General features: G+C 46.1%; 2 protein-coding genes across 2 annotated transcripts; both read left to right on the top strand.

The window, feature by feature from the left end:
* The first annotated feature begins 568 nt into the window (after positions 1-568).
* DCST2 (DC-STAMP domain containing 2) lies at positions 569-8,690 on the top strand. The gene is made up of 16 exons (XM_050984811.1): positions 569-887; positions 2,923-3,093; positions 3,212-3,313; positions 3,409-3,606; positions 3,707-3,772; positions 4,273-4,486; positions 4,562-4,719; positions 4,799-4,963; positions 5,044-5,211; positions 5,308-5,408; positions 5,491-5,621; positions 5,715-5,830; positions 5,907-6,000; positions 6,101-6,217; positions 8,316-8,473; positions 8,545-8,690. Exons 1-16 carry the CDS (start codon positions 569-571, stop codon positions 8,688-8,690), a joined length of 2,424 nt encoding a protein of 807 aa, XP_050840768.1.
* A 2,021-nt stretch (positions 8,691-10,711) lies between these two features.
* On the top strand, positions 10,712-14,661 carry DCST1 (DC-STAMP domain containing 1). Its single transcript, XM_050984810.1, has 14 exons — positions 10,712-10,766; positions 10,895-11,023; positions 11,104-11,243; positions 11,330-11,507; positions 11,648-11,791; positions 11,892-12,013; positions 12,093-12,247; positions 12,422-12,521; positions 12,616-12,711; positions 12,785-12,911; positions 13,027-13,143; positions 13,236-13,378; positions 14,216-14,329; positions 14,410-14,661. The coding sequence occupies exons 1-14, from the start codon at positions 10,712-10,714 to the stop codon at positions 14,659-14,661; spliced, it is 1,872 nt and encodes a 623-aa protein (XP_050840767.1).
* Positions 14,662-21,754: the final 7,093 nt, after the last annotated feature.

The raw sequence follows: 21,754 nt of genomic DNA, 5'->3' as shown, positions 1-21,754 counted from the left end.
GACATGAGCAGTTGTGGGTTGCTGTAAGGTTGTTCATTGCATGAAAACATCAATCTGGACGGCAAGAGCTCAGGGTGTGAAAATCCAAATAGAAAGTCCCAAGCTGGAGCTTGAGTTATACATTGAGGGGAATCTTTGTTATCAGGTGTTCTGGGAAGGCTGTACCTCCCAAGTACAGCAGAAATGGGGAAAGAAAGAGAGAAATTGGGATAAAAAGGAAGCTTCGACCCCAAAATTTGGAGAGACCCCAGAGAAATGTCCCATGGCCTCTCGCTCTATTCAAAAGAAGTTACAGGACTCCTCTGTCTCCTTTTTGGACATAAACCTCTGGTGTTTGTGGATTAATTTTTCTGACAAACCCCTGCATTTATGTCCCCGGGGAGCTCAGAGAGTGTTGCATGAACGCACCCAGTGCAGCAGAGCTCAACTGAAACCTCTGAGGGGTTCTGGACCCAACGGAAACCGGCAGGCAGGACCTGCCAGGGGTGCAGCAGCACGCTGGAAACTCCTCGCTCACTCTGCTGTTCTCCCACCAGACAAAGCTGGAGGGAGCAGCAGCAGCCTCGGCATGAGGCTGGTCTCGGGTCTGGGCAGAGCCCTGCGGGCCCGGCAGGGCCTGCCCAAGAGCCAGGCTCCGCGGGCTGGGCCCAAGCGCAGGCCCGAGGAGCCCAGCAAGGCCCAGGAGTTCGCCCGCAGCCTCGGCGGCCTCGCCCTGGGCCTGCTGCTGGCCAGCATTTATGGGGCCCTGGTGCTGCTGGTGCAGGGCCACAATGTCTGGTACTGCCTGAGCGTCACCGTCCTCATGGGCGCGGGGATGGGCCTGGGCATGGCCTTCTCCATGAAGACGCGGATGATCGTGCTGCTGGCACTGCCGCACTTCTTCACCAGTGAGCGGCCGTGGGGTGCCAGGGGATGCCGGCTCCTGGCTAAGCACCAGGGCTGTGTTAGAACCCTGGATACTCAAAAAATTTAAACTTTCTGTGTTAAAAAACACAGACCCTCAGGAGAACACTACATTTGACCTAAAGCCGTAAAAAAAATTTCCGAAATTAATTAATAACATATTATTAAGATTATAAATTATATTGAGCAGATTAATTATATGTATCAGATTAATATTAAGATTAGACAGTATATATAACAGATTAATAATAAGATTCGAAATTATATATAACAGATGGGTTATATAACAGATGAGTTATATAACAGATGAATAATATTATCAATTATACTTAGCAGATTAGTTATATAGAACACATTAATGATAAAATTATAAATTATATATAACAGACTATTTATATATAACAGATGAATAATATTATAAATTATACTTAGCAGATTAGTTGTATATAACAGTTTCGTAATATAATTGTATATAACAGATTAGTTATATTACGGAATAATAATAAGATTATAAATAGCAGATTAGTTATATATAACAGATTAATGATAAGATTATGAATTATATATAGCAGTTTAGTTATATGTAACAGATTAATAATAAGATTATAAATTATACATTACAGATTAATTAGATACAGCAGATTGATAATAAAATTATAAGTTACATAAAGCAGATTAGTTATATATAACAGATTAATGTTAAGATTATAAATAATATTTAGCAGATTAGTTTTATATAACAGATTCATAATATAATTATATAAAACAGATTAGGTATATATAACGGATTCATAATAAAACTATAAATTGCATATAACAGATTAGTTATATATAACAGATTAATAAGAAGATTATAAGTGTGTAGTTGAAATAGAAGTGTGTAACATGACCTAGCAAAAAACTTAGAGTTTGAAGTTTTAAAATATAGTAATATATATAAAACTAAGAGAGAAATTTAAGACAGTAGCTAATCCTTCTTCTTCACCTTCTTCTTCATAAATCTAAGTAGTCTTTTATAATTAAATTTTAAAAAGTCCACATTGCAAAACACGAATGATTAGTTATTGAGTTAAAAATAAAAATAATTTAAGTGTCAATTCTTAATTAGATAATTTTCCTTTAAAGACCTTGTAAAAATAGATAGAAAACCATTTTGTAATTTATTAGTAAAATACTGTAGAATTCACAGTTTATAAGACTGTAATACAGATAAAAAATAAAAAAAATCTAAATCCAGACACAAAATACCATTTTGAGCACTTTCAATCCCAACCCTAACAGAAACAAAAAGGAAGTTAAATAACCAACATTAGTGGTGCCCTGTGTGAGGATGGAATTCACAATCTTCAGATTATGAGATTGATTTTTGCCCTGTAAAATTATGAAACTGATTTTTCCCTGTCAGATTATGAGACTGATTCTTTCCTGTCAGATTATGAGATTGATTGATTTTTCCCTGTCAGATTATGAGATTGATTTTTACCTGTCAAATTATGAGACTGATTTTTCCCTGTCAGATTATGAGACTGATTCTTTGCTGTCAGATTATGAGACTGATTTTTCCCTGTCAGATTATGAGATTGATTTTTACCTGTCAAATTATGAGACTGATTTTTCCCTGTCAGATTATGAGACTGATTTTTCCCTGTCAGATTTTGAGACTGATTTTCCCCTGACAAATTATGAGATTGATTCTTGCCTTGTCAGATTATGAGACTGATTTTTCCTTGTCAGATTATGTTACTGATTCTTGCACCCTCTGATTATGAGACTGATTCTTTGCTGTCAGATTATGAGACTCATTTTCCCTGACAAATTATGAGATTGATTCTTGCCTGTCAGATTATGAGATTGATTGATTTCTCCCTTTCAGATTATGAGACTGATTGATTTTTCCCTCTCAGATTATGAGACTGATTCTTTGCTGTCAGATTATGAGACTGATTCTTGCCCCCTCTGATTATGAGACTGATTCTTTGCTGTCAGATTATGAGACTGATTCTTGCCCTGTCTTTGCAGAGGAGGGGAAGATGCTGATCATGATGCTGGCACTGTGCCTGACCGTGCAAGGCCCTGGCACCAACCTCATGCACAACATCTCCCAGGTCGCCAAGGCGCTGTCATGTGGGGCTGAGCTGGCCCAAAACCAGACGGCCGAGCGGCTGCAACGCGCCAAGGAGCCACTGCTGAGTGAGCAGGGGGCTGGGGGAAGGTGGAGGGACTGGAGGGGCCCTTCCTGGGGGGGAACAGACAGCCTCAGGCTACCCTCACTCTTTGGGGTATGCTCAGGTGTCCCCTCTCTCTGCAGACTTGCAGAGGAAAATCAAGGACATTGGCCAGAACGCCAAGGTGCTGGGTGACCGTGTCCGTAAGTTTGTCCGCTCCATCATAGACTCCACCAGACACATTGGTGAGCGTTGGACCCCCGGGGGTGTCCCCAGCCCCAGCACCCCCTACCCTCCTCTCAGACCACCCCTGTCTCCAACGCCCGCTCCCTGCCCGCAGCCCGGGCCCTGCGCAATGTTTGGATATGGCTGTCGAGGGCTGGTAACATCTGTAACCGCGAGCTGGGGGATCCCCAGAGCAGCTGCTTTCGCTACATGGACAAGGCCAAGGACAGGTGTGAGCGTGCCCTGCCCCTCCTCTTCCACATCTGCTACGTTGTCCTCAGCTTCAAGTCCTTATGCGGCTTGATGAGCACTCGTGAGTCACTGTCCCCCTGCCACGGGGGGCTAATGGGGTGATGGGGCAGACGTGTCCCCATCGTGGGGGCCCAGCCCTACAGAGGTACCCTTCTCTGCAGTTGCTGTCATGTTCTGCACCATCCCAAAGTACATCCAGACCTTCATCCGGGCCAACGTCGCAGCCCGTGAGTATCCCAGTGTTATGTGGGGGTTGGGGGTTGTTATTGTTTTGCACAAGAGACATCTATGGAAATGATACAACACTTTTAACCACTCTCTCTAAATTAATGAAAAAAGACTATTCTAAAAGTAGCAAACTAACTAAACTTTTATTTCCTTATATTATCAGTAAGAAAAAAAAGTTATAAGGAGAAAAGTGTTCTAAAAGCTTTGTTCTAATTCTTATTACTCTTTCTTTAAGTTACTATTAATAAATTTTTCTTTATACCCTTTAAAAGTTTTAAACTTACTTTTCCTTTCTCCTGATCCTACCTCACAACAAGAAGTAAGTACATTAGTAATTAGCCAACACCAAACCCACCACACTCTTTAGTACATTAACCAAAAAAAATCTCAACATCAACAAAATCTCAAATTAACAAACCAAAACCACTGCATAAGTCCTTCTCTGCACCCCTCTTCTGGTTCTGGCTGCAATGCACATCACCTCTCATCACCTCTGCAGCCCTCACGGACGCCCTGAACCGTGTCCGTTCCGAGTTTGAGTTCAACATCTCGGTCGTGCACCACTTCAGCGTTAACCTCAACGCCAGCAAGAGCCTGGGCGAGGTGTCCGCCGATATCATGGAGGCCGTGCAGCACAGCATGGAGCCCTACCACCGTGTCCTGGAGCTCTTCTCCTACATCTCCTTCTTGGCCATCCTCTTCCTGTGGTACCGGTGAGTAGAGCTCTGGTGACCCACGGGGACGGGGACCCGGCGTGCAGGTTCTCAGCTCCCTCCCGGTGCCCCTAGCGCGGTTCGCTACCGGCGCCGCTACCTGCGGGACGACACCTTTGACAACGTTTACATCACGCGGCGCTTCGTGGAGATGGACCTGCGCTGTGCAGAGCAGGGCAAACCCACCGTGCTGCCCCTGTCGGCACTGGAGAGGGGCCGCTACATCCCCCCAGGTCAGCCCCACACCAAGGGTATCCCCCAGCCCAACCTGAGCTGCCGACACGGCCTCACGGTGCTCCCGTGGCCGTGCAGGTGCGCTGTGGCTGTCCAAGAGTGAGCGAAGCCAGTACGGGCTGCAGCTCTTTGGGTTCCTGCGTCACACGCTGCTGGGGTTCAGCATCATCCTGGCTGACTACAGCATCTTCTGGCTACTTGACCTGTTCCGGCACCAGCTGAGCGCGGAGATCGTTGCCAGGGGTGAGCAGCAGCCTTGGATGCTCTGCTGGCTGAGGGTCGGGGCTGTGGGATGGCCCCAGGTCTGAGCTGCTCGCCCACAGCGCCGTCGACAATGACTGTCAGTGTCAACGGGACGGGCTACACCAGTGAGATCTACCAGGACCTGGTCTCTGCCTTCAACGCGCTGCAGGAGGGCGAGGTCTCTGTGCTGTCCCAGGTCTGCCTCATCCAGCCCGTGGAGCCCGACCACAGCACCTACATCACCATAGGTGTGCAGACCAGGGCCGCTGCAGCCTCAACCACCCAGGTAGGTAGGGGGGTGTAGGGGAGTGCCCTCCCTACTTAACTTGTTTTCTTCCCACCAGGAATCCTGTACGGTATCTGGCTCTTCATCGCCGTCTTCGGCTCCTACATGGCACGCCTGCGCCGGGCAGTGTGTGCCTCCTACTACCCATCCCGTGAGCTGGTGAGAAGCCCCCTGTGCATGTGTGTGTCCCTCTACACTCCCTGAGCCACCAGCTGCCCTCACCCCATCCCCTCCATGCCAGGAGCGCCTGGCCTTCCTCCACAACATCATCCGGGCACGGCGGGAATGGGCAATGTTTGCCCTGAGCCGAGGGGCCACACGGCACTTGGATGACACCGGGAAGAGCAGGCTCTTCCTTATCCTCATCTCCAGGTAAGCTCTTCCAGGAGATGCTAAAGGGCAGTGTCATCCCTGGGGTGTCTGTGGCAAGGACCTCTGGGATGGCATTGCCTCGCATGCTTGCAGGTTCCCTCTCCTAGCTCGCCTCGCTCGCCGTGTGGGCATCCAGCGCAAACATTGCCTGACCTGTGGGATGGCAGAGCAGCCAGATTTCACTGCCTGCATCACACCCAACTGCAAAGGTAGGACCCCCCACAGTTTGGGGAGCCCCTCCCCAAAAAATTCCCCATCCCCTCCTGACAGCCCCGTTTTCCACAGGGCTGTATTGCAGTGACTGCTGCAGAACCCTGAACAACATCTGCTCCGTCTGCATGGCCCCCCTGGGCTACCCGGACTCTGGGGATGAGGAGCTGTGAGCAGAGGGGTGCTGGGAGCCCACCCGGGCTTGGGGGCTGCAGCAGGTGTGGGGGGGGGGGGGGCTGCAGCTCAGCCCTGCCCACTGTGCCCTGCAGGGATTCCAGTGACGAGGAGACAGCGGGGCCGGGCGTGGCCCGGGCGCTGCGGGACCAGGAGCGAGGGCGAGGGCGGCGGCTGCTGCAGCGCATCAAGGACATCATCAGGGGCTGGAGGTTCCCCTCCAGAACATCCAGGAGGCTGCAGGAGCAGCTGGAGGAGGAGGAGGAGGAGGAGAGCGAGGGGCTGCTCTCCAGGTGAGGGCTGCTGTGGTATTTTCTGAGACCCCTGACGAAGGGAGGAATGATGAATCTGACTCCGTGTTCTTAGAAGGCTAATTTATTATTTTATGATTCTATATTATAATAAAGAATACTAAACTGAACTATACTAAAGAATGCAGAAAGGATACTTAGAGAAGGCTAGAAAGATAATAATGAAAACTCGTGACTCCTTCCAGAATCCTGACACAGCTTGACTGTAACGGGTCATTGAGTCAAAACAATTCACATGAAACCAATGAAACAATGACCTGTTGGATAAACCATCTCCAAACACATTCCAAAGCAGCCAAACACAGGAGAAGCAAATGAGATAAATATTGTTTTCCCTTTTCTCTGAGGCTTCTCAGCTTCCCAGGAGAGAAATCCCAGTGAAGGGATTTTTCCAGAATATGTGACAGTGCCAGGCTGCCTGTGGGGATGGCAGTGTGGCAGTGTCCTCCTTCCCTTCCAGCACTGGTGTTGGATTATACTTTTTTCAGACATAGAGATGGGGCAACTGGGAGGTGTTTTAAAAACTTTTATTTTATTTTCAGTCTCATGAGAAGGGTGAGACAGTACAGATGTTATAATTCACGCCAGCACAATCAGAATTAAAATATGCTATAAGTGTTTCTTAGTCTATTTGCTTTAACAACACCATACTAGAAATACCTCAAAACTAATAATCTAAAACTACTGAAAAATCTAAAATTTTCCTAAATACAACATTCTATTAACTTTTTTCTATAAATTTTCTATACATTTCTATAAAATTTTCTATAAATAAAAATTGCTAACATTTTCTATACATAATTTTCTATTAAAAATGTCTATAAATTTCTATTAAATTTTCTAAAGTTTCTATAAACTTTCTTTAAAGGTTTTCTATTAAAATTTTCTATAATTTTTCTTGAAATTTCTATAAAATTGTCTATAATTTAAAAACTTTAAAAAATTTCTGCACATAATTTTCTATACAATTTTCTCTATTTCTATATGATAATTTTTCTATATCATATTATACATGTATATTCTGCATTTATATTTTTCTATGTTATACTATACATATATATATTATATATGTATATATATTATATATGTTATTATATTATACATCTACATTATAAATTTATAATTTTCTAAATTATATTATACATGTATATTTTTATATATTCGATATTAATTTTTCTGTATTGTAAATTTTAATAAAGTTTTCTATATTTCTATATGATAAATTTTCTATATTATATATGTAATTTATTTTATATATATATATAAAAATAAATATATTACAATTTTTCCTATATTATAAATTTAAATGAAATGTTCTATATTTCTATATGATAAATTTTCTATATGCATATATATTTATATATACATAATATATAATATATATTTTTATAGATGTAGACATAAATATAGATATAAATTATATAGATATAGATATAGATATAGAGATGATATAGATATATAGATATAGATATATAGATTATATAGATATAGATATAGATATAGCTATAGATGTAGATATAGATATCGATATAGATATAGATATAGATATAGATATAGAGATGATATAGATCTATAGCTATCTAGCTTATATAGATATCGATCTAGATATAGCTGTAGCTGTCGATCTAGATCTAGCTATAGATATAAGCTGATATAGATATAGATATAGATATAGATATAGATCTAGATATCGATATAGCTATGCTATAGATACGATATGGATATAGCTATAGATCTAGCTATAGATATAGATCTAGATATAGATACAGATACAGATACAGATATAGATATAGATATAGATATGATAAAGATACAGATATAGATATAGATATAGATAGAGATACAGATATAGATCATATATAGATATAGATATAGATATAGATATAGATATTCTATATTAATTTTTTTCTATATTATAATTTTTCCATGAAATTTTCTATCAATCCATTTCCCACCCACCTGGACTGCTGCTCCCCAACGCTCCCCTCGCCACCTGCAGATCCGACTTTGACGACGAGGATGAATCCGAGGGCAGTGACAGAGAGCTGCAGGAGGTGGTGGTGTTACAGAGCCCCGAGCGCGTTCCCTCTCCGTCGGAGCATCCCGCGGGCACCAGTCCTGGAGCAGAACCCCGTGCTCAGAAAGCTCCCAACACCAGTGAGCTGCCGCCTCTCCTGTCCCCGGCGGGGCAGTGGCAGGCCGGGGCTGACACCCGTGTCCCCTCCCAGCCCTGAAGCGAGTGGTGCTCGCGGTCCTGCCCGGCCCGTGCAGCCGCTTCCTCTGGAGCCGGCCCGACCAGTACCGCTGCAGGAAAGCCTTCCTGGGAGCCGGCTTCGGGATGCTCCTCGGCCTCGGTGAGTGGGGGAATCCCTGACGTCACAGGCCTTGGGGAAAGCTGCCAAAGGCAGGCCTTAGAGACAGCGCAATTGCTAGAAATTTACTATATTATATATATAAAAAACATATATGTATCTATATCTATCTATCTATCTATCTATCTATCTATCTATCTCGATCCATATATATCTGTATCAATATCTTTATCTATATATGTATCTAGCTATATCTATATCATCTATATCTATATCCATATATCTATATCTATATCATCTATATCTATATCTATATCCATATCTGTATCTATCTTTATCTATCAATAACTACATCTAATCTATATCTATATTTATGTCTGCATCTATATCTAATCCATTTATCTATACCTATCTATATCTATATCTATATCTATGTCTATATCCATCTATATATCTATATCTATATCTATAATCCATATATCTATATCTCTCTATATCTATCTATATATCTATATCTATATCTGTATCTATGTCTATATCCATATATATCTATATCCAATCCATATATCTATATCTACTCCGAATATCTATATCTCTCCATATCTAAATATCTATGTCTATATCTGTATCTATATCTATATCTACATTTTCTATATTAATTTTTTTATACATTATAAATTTTCTCTAAAATTTTCCAATCCATTTCCCACACACTGAGACTGCTGGTCCCCAACACTTGTCTCCCCACCTTCAGACACGACAACAGAACAATTAGGGCTAAGAGGTAGCCAGAAGATTTGTCAGCGGAAAAGTTGTGTGAGATGTAGAAAGTAAGGACAAATAGAACAATGGCCCTTAATTTGGAGATAATTTGGGAAAAACTTTGGGAGAAGATTGAGGACGAAAAATAGAAAAATAATAATAAATAAGATGCATAATAAAAAATAAATAACATTTCTATTACTAATATATATAAAATATAGCTTCAAATAAATAATTAAATTATAAATAAATGAATAATAATAAATTATAATTTCCCAACTTATCTACAAAGTAAGGACAAATAAACAGAGTATTAACACTTGGCTGGAATAACTCCCTAAGCTACAGAAGCAAGATATTAGGAAGTTCTAAGGTTAATAATGGAGCTCTGTGTGTTGTGTTTGAAGGCTCACAAGCAGGTGTTGTATTTGAAATAAGCAAGCATTGCTTACCCAAAGGTACCTGTGCTTATAGCAGTTGGACAGAATCACTGTCAATATGATTTTGCTTTGTGTGATTGGTCAAAAAACTTTTAAAGTGAGTTGCAACATTGAGTTCTTGGTTTGCTGCCTGGGATGGGAGCTGCTGGCATCTTCCTTTTGTCATAGCCATGGAATGAGAGTGATGCTGGAAAATAAACAGCTGGAGATGCATTCCACAGCAATCCCATCCCATTCATGATTTTGTACATAAAAAAAAAATTGCACATTTTGTACATTTTGTACATGTTGTGGCATTGCACAGTGATGTGCTTGTTTTTGCTGAAGGGCTTTAGTAATTTTCTTAAGGGGTTTTGGGATTTAGGTGTGAGGTTTCTGGGAGATTTGGTGTTGTAGTCTCTTCTTAATAAGTTGAAAAGTGGTGTAAGTTTGTCATTGATCTCTAAAATTGGCCTGATTTAATTGATTTCTTTTAAATTGTTGACATTGATTTTTTTTATATTTTGTGGCTTAATGGTTTGCTTTGTGATTTTTAATTTTAAGTATTTCTATGGTGAGATTTTTTGACTTTTGATGTAGAGACTTCTAGTCTTGTGTTTTGATGTTCTGTAGTTATGCTGTCATGAGCCTTTTGTATTTTTGTGTGTGTTGGTGCTGTAATGAGTAGATTATCTCTGTAATGTGTGATTATTGTTTGTGGATGTCTCTTTTGAGCTGGAGATAAGGTTTGTATTACCAACTATTGTCAAACTGTTGGTGAGTTTTTAAGTCTTTGAGGAAGATTTAGGCACACTGGAAGAATGGAAGAACTGGAACATTAGGAACATTAGGAAGAATAAGGAACATTGTTGGGTGTTCCAGGGCTCTGCCACTTCCTCATCATGCCTCTGGACGTGTCAGAGACGTTGAAGGTGAAGCTTACCTGGTGGCTGATAGGTGAGGATGGGGCAGGGAGGGGACTGAGGTGGTGGGGACCATCAGAAGCCCCATCTGAGAACCATCAGAACCCCCAGAGAAGGGGGTTCTCTGTGGGGACCATGGGCTCAGCTCTCTTTTCTGCACAGGGGTGACTGCCCTGGGCTGGGCCACGTCCCCCCACTTCCGCTGTGCCAACCTGCTCATGGTGCCCAAGTTCCTGGGCAAGGAGGGTCGTCTCTATGTTCTCTCCTTTGTCTTCGCTGCCATCTACAACGGTAGGGTCCCCCCATATCCCTGTGTCCCCCAGTGGGCTCCTGGGAGCTGCTGGGCTCTGAGCCCCCCATGCTGCCACCAGGACCCGGGGCCAACCTCTGGTACAACCTGATGGAGACGAAGCGCTCGATGGAGTGCGTGGTGGAGCTACAGGTCAACCACACAGGACACCTCTGGCAGGCATCTACAGCGCCCCTGCGCCAAGTCATGGAGGAGCTGGTGGTGAGCAGGGCTCTGGGCCACGGGTGCTGGGGGGCTGGGGGAGCAGGAACAAGCCTCTACCTGTGTCTGTGTGTGTGCCTTGGTAGAAGAGTGCAGAGACGCTCAACACCGAGATGCACAACGTCTCCGAAGCCTTTGTGGAGCTGAACGAGCAGGTGGCCAACGAGGAGGGCTACGACCTGAGACAGCGCCCAGAGACGGGCAAAGAGTCAGGCCCCAGCACCCAGCAGGTCTACGAGACAAAGACCAAACTTCGCTGTGAAAGTGAGTGGGGTGGACAGGGACTGGCAGCACGTGGGGAGGGGGCTGCCCCAGATCCCACTGCTGTCCCCACAGGGCACCCCAGCTGGGGGCTGGGGGCTGGTGGGCTGCACAGGCAGCTGAGGGCTCCTCCTGCCCCCCAGCTGTGATCCAGTCAGGCCTGCTGCGCTGCACAGGCCACTTCCAGAAAATGTACAAGAAATGCATGAAAAAAGTGAAGTTGCCCCTCTTCAACCACCTCATCTGCCTGCCCATGCAGTTTGGGTTCCTCTGCCATGCGGTCAAACGTAGGTGACCCTGACCCCGTGCCCCCTTGGAAGGGCAGATCCGGTTCTGCCCCCTGGCATGGCAGCCACAGCCCCCACTGTCCCTGTGCCACCTCTGCAGTCATGAGGAAGTGGTGTGAGAAGAGGATCCCCGTGGATGGGAACTTCGGGAACATGTATGACCGGGTGAACGGCTCCGTCAACAGCCTCAGCCAGGAGTTCAGCGCCAGCATTACCTACAAGGTGGGTGCCTGGGCACCTTGTGGGTGCCTGTCCCCTGTGCCCATGGCCCTGCCCTGCCCCATGGCCCATTCTGCCACAGGAGGAGCACCACGAGATGCTGGTGGGCGCCGAGATAGCGGCGCAGCTGCGGGAGGACGTGAGCTCACAGCTGCGGCAGGAAGGCGCCCGCCTGGGCCTGGCCGTCTCCTTCTTCCGCCTGCTGCTGTCCTTCACTTTCCTCTTCGTCTTCTTCTCGTGAGCCTTGGGATGGTCAGGGGCTGGGGGTGACACCCCTGTGCCAGCTGCGGGGTGTAGAGGGGTGGGGGCCTTCTTTGTCAGCAGGTCTAGGGGGGGACATGAGGACAAGGGAGGGATCCTGGGGGCTGCACCCAGTGCCTCCTTCACCCCAGACCTATCCTCTCCCACCAGGGCTTTCTACTACACCTATCAGTACTGTCACAAAATCGGCTTTGACAACTGCTACATCACCACCTACTTCCGCCAGATCGATGCTCGGCGTAGAGAGCAGGTTGGGCAGGGGGAAAGGGGAGCAGGGCAGCCCTGTCACCCCCTGTGGGGTGTCCCAGAGGCTGCACTGAGACACCCTCCTGCCCCTCACCCAGAACAAGCAGACATTGCTGCCCCTGCTCAAGGAGGAGATCTCATCTTTCATCTTCCCGTGCAAGCCGGCCGTGCAGCGGCCTGAGCGGCGGCACATGGTGAGGGGCTGGGGGTAATCAGGGGGGTCAGAGCTGGGGACAGCAGGCTGTGACAGCTCCCTGCTCCCTGCAGGTGATGGAGCTGCTCAGGTGCATCCCACTCCTGCTCTTCCTCCTCTTTGTCTGTGGCCTGGACCACTTCATCTTCACCATTCTCAGCGTCATCCAGAATCATTCCTTTATCGAGTACTCCTACCAAAGTGAGCTCACGGCCCTGGAGGGCCAGCCTGTGATCCCACCATGCCCCTCAGCAATGCAGGGACCCCCTCAGCCCTCCCAGCCCCTCCTCAGCCTCCCTATCCTCCCATCCCACAGCCAGCCACCACTTGTCTGTGAACGTGATGGGCACATCCCTGATGGCACAGCTGCTGCGGGGCACCATCGGGGCCCTCAACACCTCCTTCGACACCGAGGTGGAGACCTCCAACCTCGGTAAGCCCCTGCCAGGGATGGAATCCCCCAAACCAGCCCCACCCCTGGCCAGGGTCTGCCACGGGGGGCTCACAGCAGTGCCCTGTCCCCAGCCTGCCTGCCACGGCCCACAGGGATGACGGGGCAGCAGTACCTGAACACCTGCCTGCCCCTGGGCGCGCTGGCCATGCTCTGCCTGGCCCAGGTGTACCCGTTCCGCCTGCGCCGCGCCATCGCCGCCTTCTACTTCCCCAAGGTGAGCAGCCCAAGGCTGGCACAGCCTGGGGGTGGCTCTGGGGTAGGTTTTGCTGACCTCACGGTCTTTGCTGGCGGACCAGCCGCACATTTGGGCGCCAAAATATTGGTATTACCAATATTGCAAATGGGACGTGCCCTTGGGCGTGTCTGCCGCCTGCATCTGAACCAACTCGTGCAACTGTGGTGTTTCTCACCCCAGATACCTTTTGGGGCCAGCTGGATGTTTGGCAGCTGGGCACTTGGAGGCAGTCCCGGCACGCCAGGGCTCCAGTGGGGGTGGGAATTGATACGTCCCTCCCAATCGGGGTCTGACTCCTTGAGTTTCCCTCTACTATGGAAAGATTTGGAGGGCGATGGAGTGAAGGAAAGGAGTTCGGTTCTGATGGAGGGTTGGATCCAAGCTTTCTAGGCCCAACATGCCTCTGAATCCATCACAGCTCCACAGAACTCCCGTGACTTCGGTGGGATGCTGTTCCTTTTAAAACCCCAGGTATGGGGAGGGAAGGGCCGCTAGGTGAGCCACCAACCTGACAGGAGGGGATGTCCCTCAAGGGACAAAGGACACCTGGATGGCCCAATGCCCCCCGGGGTGAATCTGCCAATCCTCTAGGGCCTTCTGGAATTCCAGGACTGACAGACAGTGCTGGGAGGGGAAAGGAGAGGTGACTGCCACACCTGGGAGGGAATTATCAGGGGAGGGACCCAGGGTTCTGAGGTAAACCCTGGAATCACACCGCAACACTACTTCCCCAAGGTGAGCAGCCCAAGGCTGGGCACAGCCTGGGGGTGGCTCTGGGGTGGGTTTTGCTGACCCCCACGGTCTCTGCTGGCACAGAGGGAGAAGGCTCGAGTGCTGTTCCTGTACAACAAACTGCTGCGGCAGAGGAAGAATTTCCTGGACCTGCAGCGCGGGCGCGTGGCCCGGCAAGCCCGGCAGCCGCCCACCCTGGTGAGTGGGGACAGGGACACGGGGTGCCAGGAGGGGTGGCCGCTGTCCCTTGACCCCACACGGGCCTGTCCTCGCTGCAGGGGACGGTGCTGCTGCGGTGGTGCCGCCGGCACTGGCCCTGGCTGCGCCGCTGCTTGCGCCAGAAATGCACCTTGTGTGGGACCCCCGAGACCCCCCAGCACCAGCCCTGCCCCAATCCCGAGTGCTTTGCCCTGTACTGCGAGTCCTGCTGGAGGGTGATGGGGGCCACCTGCCTCGCCTGTGGGCCTGCAGACCCCGACCTCGTCCGGGACAGCAGCGAGGATGAGGAGGAGCAGGGATATGCAGGATGAAGGTATTTGGGAATAAATGTTTCAACCCCCCGTGCACGGTGTGAAGTGGGGTGTGTCTGCCAGGGGGATGCTGAAGGTGGGGTCTCTGCTGCTCTGGATGATGGAGGTAGAGCACCTACTGCTTTTGGAAAGGTCAGTTTTGAGTTAATAGCCTTTAACATTTCAGTCTCTCACATCTGATCCCCACCCTGCTCATGAGCATGGGGACAGGCACTCACAGGGTGCCCAGGCACACTCCTCTTGGAGGATGCTGGCCCTGAATTCCTGGCTGGGGCTGTTCACCTGGAGCTGAAGTCCCCTAGGACCTTCTCCTTGCACCAGGAGTTCATGGCTGCAGGGATGGAGTGGGATGGTGGCAGCAGAGCTGAAATCCCCAGGTATCACTGTGCCCCGCGAGGGGCAGGGGATGGGTCCCACACGTCACCCTTGAGCACCTGGCAGAGGAGCCTGAGCTGCACGGGCAGGCAGACCAGGTGGCTGGTGAGGGGTGCAGGTGGCTGAGGAGGGATGCAGGTGGCATATCCAGGTGCTGGAAATGGTCTCTCAGTTGTAGCTGGGGGGCAGAACTCTCAGCTGCCTGTGCAGCCCCAGCCCCACAGGCCCAGATCCTGCCCGGGGTGCCCTGTGGGGCTGGCACTGGGGCAGCCCCCTCCCATGGCTGGCACTCCCTGCCCACCCCACTCCCATCCAGGGGAAAAGGGAGGAGGTTGTTTTCAACCTCAGTGCAGTAACGAGAGGGATAATCGTGGTTATCCAGAGGTCTTTGCACATAGAACAGTAGTTATTGGCAACAAGTGAAATGACTGGGGCTTGGCACTGAGTGAAACTCACAAACAACAATATTAAAGCAAGGAGGGAAGGGAAGGGAAGGGAAGGGAAACATAGGGATAGGGAGATGGGATAATGGGAAGGGGAATGGGAAAGGGAAGGGAAGCGGAGAGGGAACGGGAGAGGCGCCAAGGGAAGCGGATGGGAAAGCGGTTCTATGGGCCAGAGCGTGTTAAGGGAGCAGGGATAAGAGGTTAAGGGAAGGGCAAGGGAAGGTGAAGGGAAGGGAAAGGGAAGGGACGGGAAGGGAAGAGGACCGAAGGCAAAACGAAAAAAGCAAGATTAAAAAAGAAACAAGGAGCAAAAGAGGAAGGAAGGAAGGAAGGAAGGAAGAAGGATCGGATAGCACAGGAAGGACGGGAAATAGGAAGGGAAGCGAAGGAAGGAAGGAAGGAAGGTAAGGAAGGAAGGAAAGAAGGACAGGAAGGATGGACGAAGGAAGGACAGGCAAGGCAAGGAAGAGAAGGACGGAAGAGGAAGGAAGGCAAGGAACGGCAGGAATGGTCATAGGAAGTGAAACGGAAAGAGAAGATAGGAGCTGAAAGAAGGAAGGAATAGGAAGCGTCTATAGAGAGAAAGAAGGAACGATAAGATAAGGAAAGAAGATACGATAACCATTGCTAGACGAGAACAGAAAGGAAAGAGAGGAGAGGAACCAAGAGGAGAAATGAGAGAGCCGGAACGGGGGAGATAAAACGAAGCAAAGAGAGAGAGAACTTAGAAGAAGAAACAGAACAGAAGGCAGTGGAAGAAAAGGGAGAAAAGGAAAGAGAGGCCATCCCCCCCCCAGGAGAAAAAACCCTTTTACGCAGAGAAGGACCTAAGAAGATTGAGGAAGAACAGAAAGAGCAAGAAAAGACTAAGAAAGGGCTCATTTGCAAGGGAGAAAGAAGAACAAGAAAGATAAGAAGATAAAAACAAAGAAGAAGAAGAGAACAAGAAAGAAAAGAAAGAGAGAGAAAGAAGAGAAAGACGGAAAGAAGAAGAGAAAAAAAAGAAAAAGCAGAAAAGAACGAGAAAGAACGAGAAAGAAAGAAAGAGAAGGGAGAAAGAAGAAAAGAAAAGAATGAAAGAACGAAAGAACGGAAGAAAGAACGAGAAAAGAAAGAAAGAAAAGAGTAAAGGAGAAGAGAAAGAGAGAGAAAGAAAGAAAAGAAAGAAGAGAAGAAAAGGAAAGAAAGAAAGAAGAAAGAAAGAAAGATAGAAGGAAATAAGAAAGAAAGAAAGAAAGAAAAGAAAGAGAAGAAGCAAAAGAAAGAAAGAAAGAAAGAAAGAAAGAAAGAAAGAAAGAAAAGAAAGAAGACAGAAAAGAAAGAAAGGAAAGAAAGGAAAGAAAGAAAGAAAGAGGAAGAAGGAAGAAAGAAAAGGAAGGAAAGAAAAGAAAGACGAAAGAGAAGGAGAAGAAGAAGAAAAAAGAGGAAAGAAAGAGAAAGAAGAAAGAAAAAGAAAGAAAGAGAAAGAAGAAGGAAAAGAGAAAAGAAAGAAGAAAAAGAAAGAAAGAAAGAGAAAGAAAGAAAGGAAAGAAAAAGAAAGCAAAGAAAGAAAGAAAAGAAAGAAAGAAAAACGAAAGAAAGAAAGAAAGAGAAAGAAGAGAGAAGAAAGAAGAAAGAGAGAAAAGAAAGAAGAAGAGAAAGAAAGAAAGAAAGAAAGAAGAACGAAAGAAGAAAGAAGAAAAGAAAGAAGAAGAAAGAAAGAGAAGAAAAGAAAGAAAGAAGAAAGAAGAAAAGAAAGAAAAAGAAGAAGAAGAAAAGAAAGAAAGAAAGAAGAAAGAAAAGAAAGACAAGAAACGAAAGAGAAAAAGAGAAGAAAGAAGAAAGAAGAAAGAAGAAAGAGAAGAAAGAAAGAAAAGAAAGAAAAAGAAAGAAAAGAAAGAAAAGAGAAAAGAAAGAAAGAAAAGAAAGAAGAAGAGAAAGGAAAGAGAGAAAGAAGAAAGAAAAGAAAGAAGAGGAAAGAAAGAAAGAAGAGAAAGAAAGAAGAAGAAAGAAAAGAAGAAGAAAGAAAGGAAAAGAAAAAGAAAGAAGAACAGAAAAGGAAAAGAAGAAAAAGAGAGGAAAAAGAAAGGAGAAGAAAGAAGAGAAAGAAAGAAAGAAAGAAGAAAGAAGGAAAGAAAAGAAAAAGAGAAAAGAAAAGAAAAGAAAGAAAGAAAGAAAGAAGAAAAGAAAGGAAGAAAGAAAGAAAAAGAAAGAAAGAAAGAAAAGAAAGAAAGAAAGAAATAGAAAAAGAAAGAAAGAAAAGAAAGAGAAAGAAGAAAGAAAAGAAAGAAGAGAAAGAAAAGAAAGAAGGAAAAGAGAAGAAGGAAAAAGAAAGGTAAAAGAAAGAAAAGAAGAAGGAAAGAAGAAGAAAAGAAGAAAGAAAAAGAAAGATTCCCCTATAACAGAATTAAGAACAGATTGAAAGTGAAAAAGAAGATAAAGTTTTCAAAATTTCATTTTTAAGAAAAGAAACAGAGCAAAGATTTAATGTAAAGAAAAGAAAGGACAAATAAAGAAAATGAAAAGATAACCAGGAACCATGAACACGCAGAAAGAAAGAATCCCAAAGATTCCCCTTTTTTTTCTTTTATACAGACCCATTGAAAGACCGAACCCGAATTTAATACGAATTAGAAACCGCAAGCGACAACCACCTGAACATAGAAAGACAATTTGTGATGCTAAAGAAGATAATTGACCAGAAATGCCAGAAAGACACACAGTGGATAGAAAGTTTTAAGAAAGAAGAAAGGGAACCGAATATAGGATTCCATACTGAAAAAAACACCCACAGCAAACACATAACACAATAGAAACCGACCACCATCCCGAATGTCCAGCATTTAAGACCACTTCCCAAGTTTTAAGAAAACGCCACGATTCTCTAAGAATTTGAAATATTTAGAGAATAAAGAATTAAGAAAGATAAGAAAGAAAGCTTTATAATAGATTAATTGTATAAGAAAGCACCGTTTGTCTGAAATAGAAGAAAGAAAGAATTAAGAAAAGAAAGAAGAAAGGAAGAAAGACAAAGCAGAAAGGAAGAACCGAAAGAAAGGTTTTAAACGAAGATAAGAAATCCGATACCCGCAAGACGCATTGGAACAGGAAAGCTAAGATTTCTAAGAAAGAAGAAAAAAACTAAGAGAATTATTGTAAACGAATTAAAGAAAGAAAGAGAAAGAACAGAAAAGAAAGAAGAGACCACGCCTCGAATAGAAGACCTAGAATATGCAAAGAAAAGGAAAAAGAAAGAAGGGAAAAGAAAGATAAACGACAATTCAAACGAATAAGCGAAAGTAAAGAAAGCTTAATAGAAAAGAAGGAAAGAAAAGATTGAAAAGAGAAGAAAGAACACCGACAAGAAAGAAAGAGAAAGAAGACCCAAGAAAGAAAGAAAGGGAACAGAAAATGAAGAATTTACGTATAAGACCATTTAATGAAAGAAAGATACAAGAAAGAAAGAAAGAAAGAATCGAAGAAAGAAAGCACAAGCACTTTAAGCACCAACGTAGAAGACAGAAATGAAAGAAACACCTTATACGAAAAACCAAGAATAGAAAGAATTTGTTACTGAGGGGAATAAAGAAGAAAAAGAAAAAGAAAAGAAAAGAAAGAAAGAAGGAAAAAGGCAAATAGAAAGCAAATGAAAAGAAAAGAAAAGAAAAGAAAAGAATAAGAAAAGGAGAAGAAAACGCAAAGTAATAAGAATTAAGAGAAGAAAACAACTTTTCCCATCTTTTTGGATACCGTGGTGTGCTCACTCCTCTTTTGGCCGTGATCCGAGCTGATCAGGACAACCCAGTGCCCCCAGAACTTGAGTCTACTTAACAGTCCCATGAGCTGAGTGGAGCTTGAAAGGGCACGATCTGAGCTTTTCCCACCACACCCACAGGAGTCTCCCTATCCCTCGGGCACCGGCGTATTGAGGCATACCAGCGTCCCCATGCTCATCCCACTTCTGCTCACTTCCCAGTGCAGAATATTGAGGCAGAAAATCACCTCCAGTCCGTCTTCTGTTGTCTTCCAGCCACTGTTGACCGGCCGCTCTTCGCACCCAGAGCAGTACAACTAAGCAAACCTCGCATGTGCGTGGCCCGCCTCTGCACGGAGGCTTCTGAAAGAACAGGTAAGCGAACAACACCCCACCCCACCGGTGGTAGGACGCCTTGAAACTCAATCATCCGGGAATCGGCCAGCTCGGTCGATTTCCCATAGTCGTGAAAGAAGGAAAAGAGAGATAGAAGAGAGCAAATGAGGATTCTACAGTAAACAACGTAAGTTCAACCATAAGATATAACGCACATGAACATATTAATAACCTTAATGTTCGCTTGCATAGCCAGCTATTTCACCACATGGGAGGCCACATAGGAGATGACAAAAGTAAGAACAATACCGTGTCATTCTTATCAATGATGGGTGTAATACACGGCCGTGCCTTTCATGACTGGCACTTGACCTGTACTTTAATCCTTGTCCTTTCCTGTTCACTTTCTATTCGTCCTTCACTGGTCCTTGAAGTTGTTGCTGGCCCTTTCACGTTGCACGTTTCCTTTCTTGTCAATTATATAGTCAGGGAATTAAATTTCCTGTACGTACGTCTGGAATCCGGCATGGGTCGATTGTCGCTAAATTTACGCACCCTTCATTCCGATCTTTCCTGTCCTTTCTGGTTTGGGCACTCCTTTTCCTGCGCCCATCGGACTCTTACTGATCAGTTGACCTTGGATGTTGCTATGCGAATGTTACTGCTAGTGTGATAGATGTACAGGTAATTTAATGGTGTCCAGTGACGTGCATTTGTATTTTCCTGCCGTCCGGTACGCGTTCGTTACTGTAGCCGTTCCTCAGCCCGGTAATTTCCTTTCCTGTTTCATTTCATTGCAGTTACGCTTACATCAAGCCTTGATCGTTTCACTTTCACGGCCTGTTCAACCCTTAAAGTTACCGGGACACCATTAATTGCACTTTCATGTGACGTCCTGGACACTGAGCCTGTCAAGTGTTCCCCGAATTCAGCATCTTCCTTCCTTTCCTTCCTGTCCTTTACCCTTTTCCTTCTATTCCTTCCTTGTGCCTTTCCGGTCATTTCATTCCTTTCAGCGTCCCTTACTTCCGGATACTTGTAATGCTCTTTCCATTTTCCTTTCTTTACTTTCCTACCCTTGTTGTTTGCAACTTCCCTCATGCCTCACGGTCTCCCATTCAACCCTCCCAACCAGCCCCCCCACTAACAGGACACAACCCCAATATTTTTCACGCACTTGGTGGCCTGCACCCCCTTGGCTAGGCTATTCCACGGAGGCAGATAGCCTGTGGACTACAAGTCATTCCCACGGTGAAGGGTTAACTTATTCACCCTATTCCCTTTAATCTCAGCCTTTCTGACTCTGATGCATTCTGCAGTGTCATCTTCACAGCCTGCTGAACCACGGGTTTAATTCTCCAGGAGCATATCGGGTCCTGTTGCTCACAGCTTGGACTTGCCAAGCTGAATTTCCCCCAGCCTTTGGTGTCTCATTATTGCACTTCTGGCAGAGAAACCTGCTTCAAGCCCCAGGGCCAAAGGCATTCCCAAGGCAGAGTCACAGGATCATGGAATCATGGGGTGCTTTGGGTTGGAAGGGCCCTCAAAGTTCATCTCATTCCTCCTCCTGCCACAGCAGGGACATCATCTGCTATTCCAGGCTGCTCCAAGACCTGTCCAACCTGACCTTGGACACGTCCATGGATCCAGGGGCAGCCACAGCTGCTCTGGGCACCCTGTGCCAGGGCTTCACCACCCCCACAGGGAACAATTTCTAACCTAACCCTGCTCTCTCTCAGCTTGAAGCTTTTCCTCCTTGTCCTGTCACTCCAGTTCCCGATGAACCCCGGTCACCCTGTTGGGAGTGGGACAGGGCAGGTCCCTGCTCCTACTGCTGGCCCATGGCAGGCCCAGCTGGGCTGTGCAGGGATTGTTCTCCTTCCCAGGGTGTGGGACAGCCTTTGCTGGGCTTTCTGGGACCCCTGCTCCCCCCCAAGGTGCCCAGAACTTCCCATGGCATCACACAGACCCCTGCTCCTTCCCAGTGGCCACAGTGGGATCTGGTGGAGTTTCCAGAGAGCAGTGTGGACCCTGCTCCCTCCCAGGGGCACTGTGGCTCCTGCTGGGCTTTGCCCATGTCCACACAAGCTCCTGAGTCACCTGCAGATCTCCCCATGCCCTGCCCAGCCCCCAGGAGCACCTGTTCCCCCCAAAAGGCTCCATCAGCCTTCAGCCATCATCGTGGGCTCATCAGCAGAGTTCT

Source organism: Serinus canaria, chromosome 25, assembly GCF_022539315.1.
Source record: "Serinus canaria isolate serCan28SL12 chromosome 25, serCan2020, whole genome shotgun sequence".
NCBI lineage: Eukaryota > Metazoa > Chordata > Aves > Passeriformes > Fringillidae > Serinus > Serinus canaria.
This window is presented reverse-complemented; position numbering and strand designations above follow the sequence as displayed.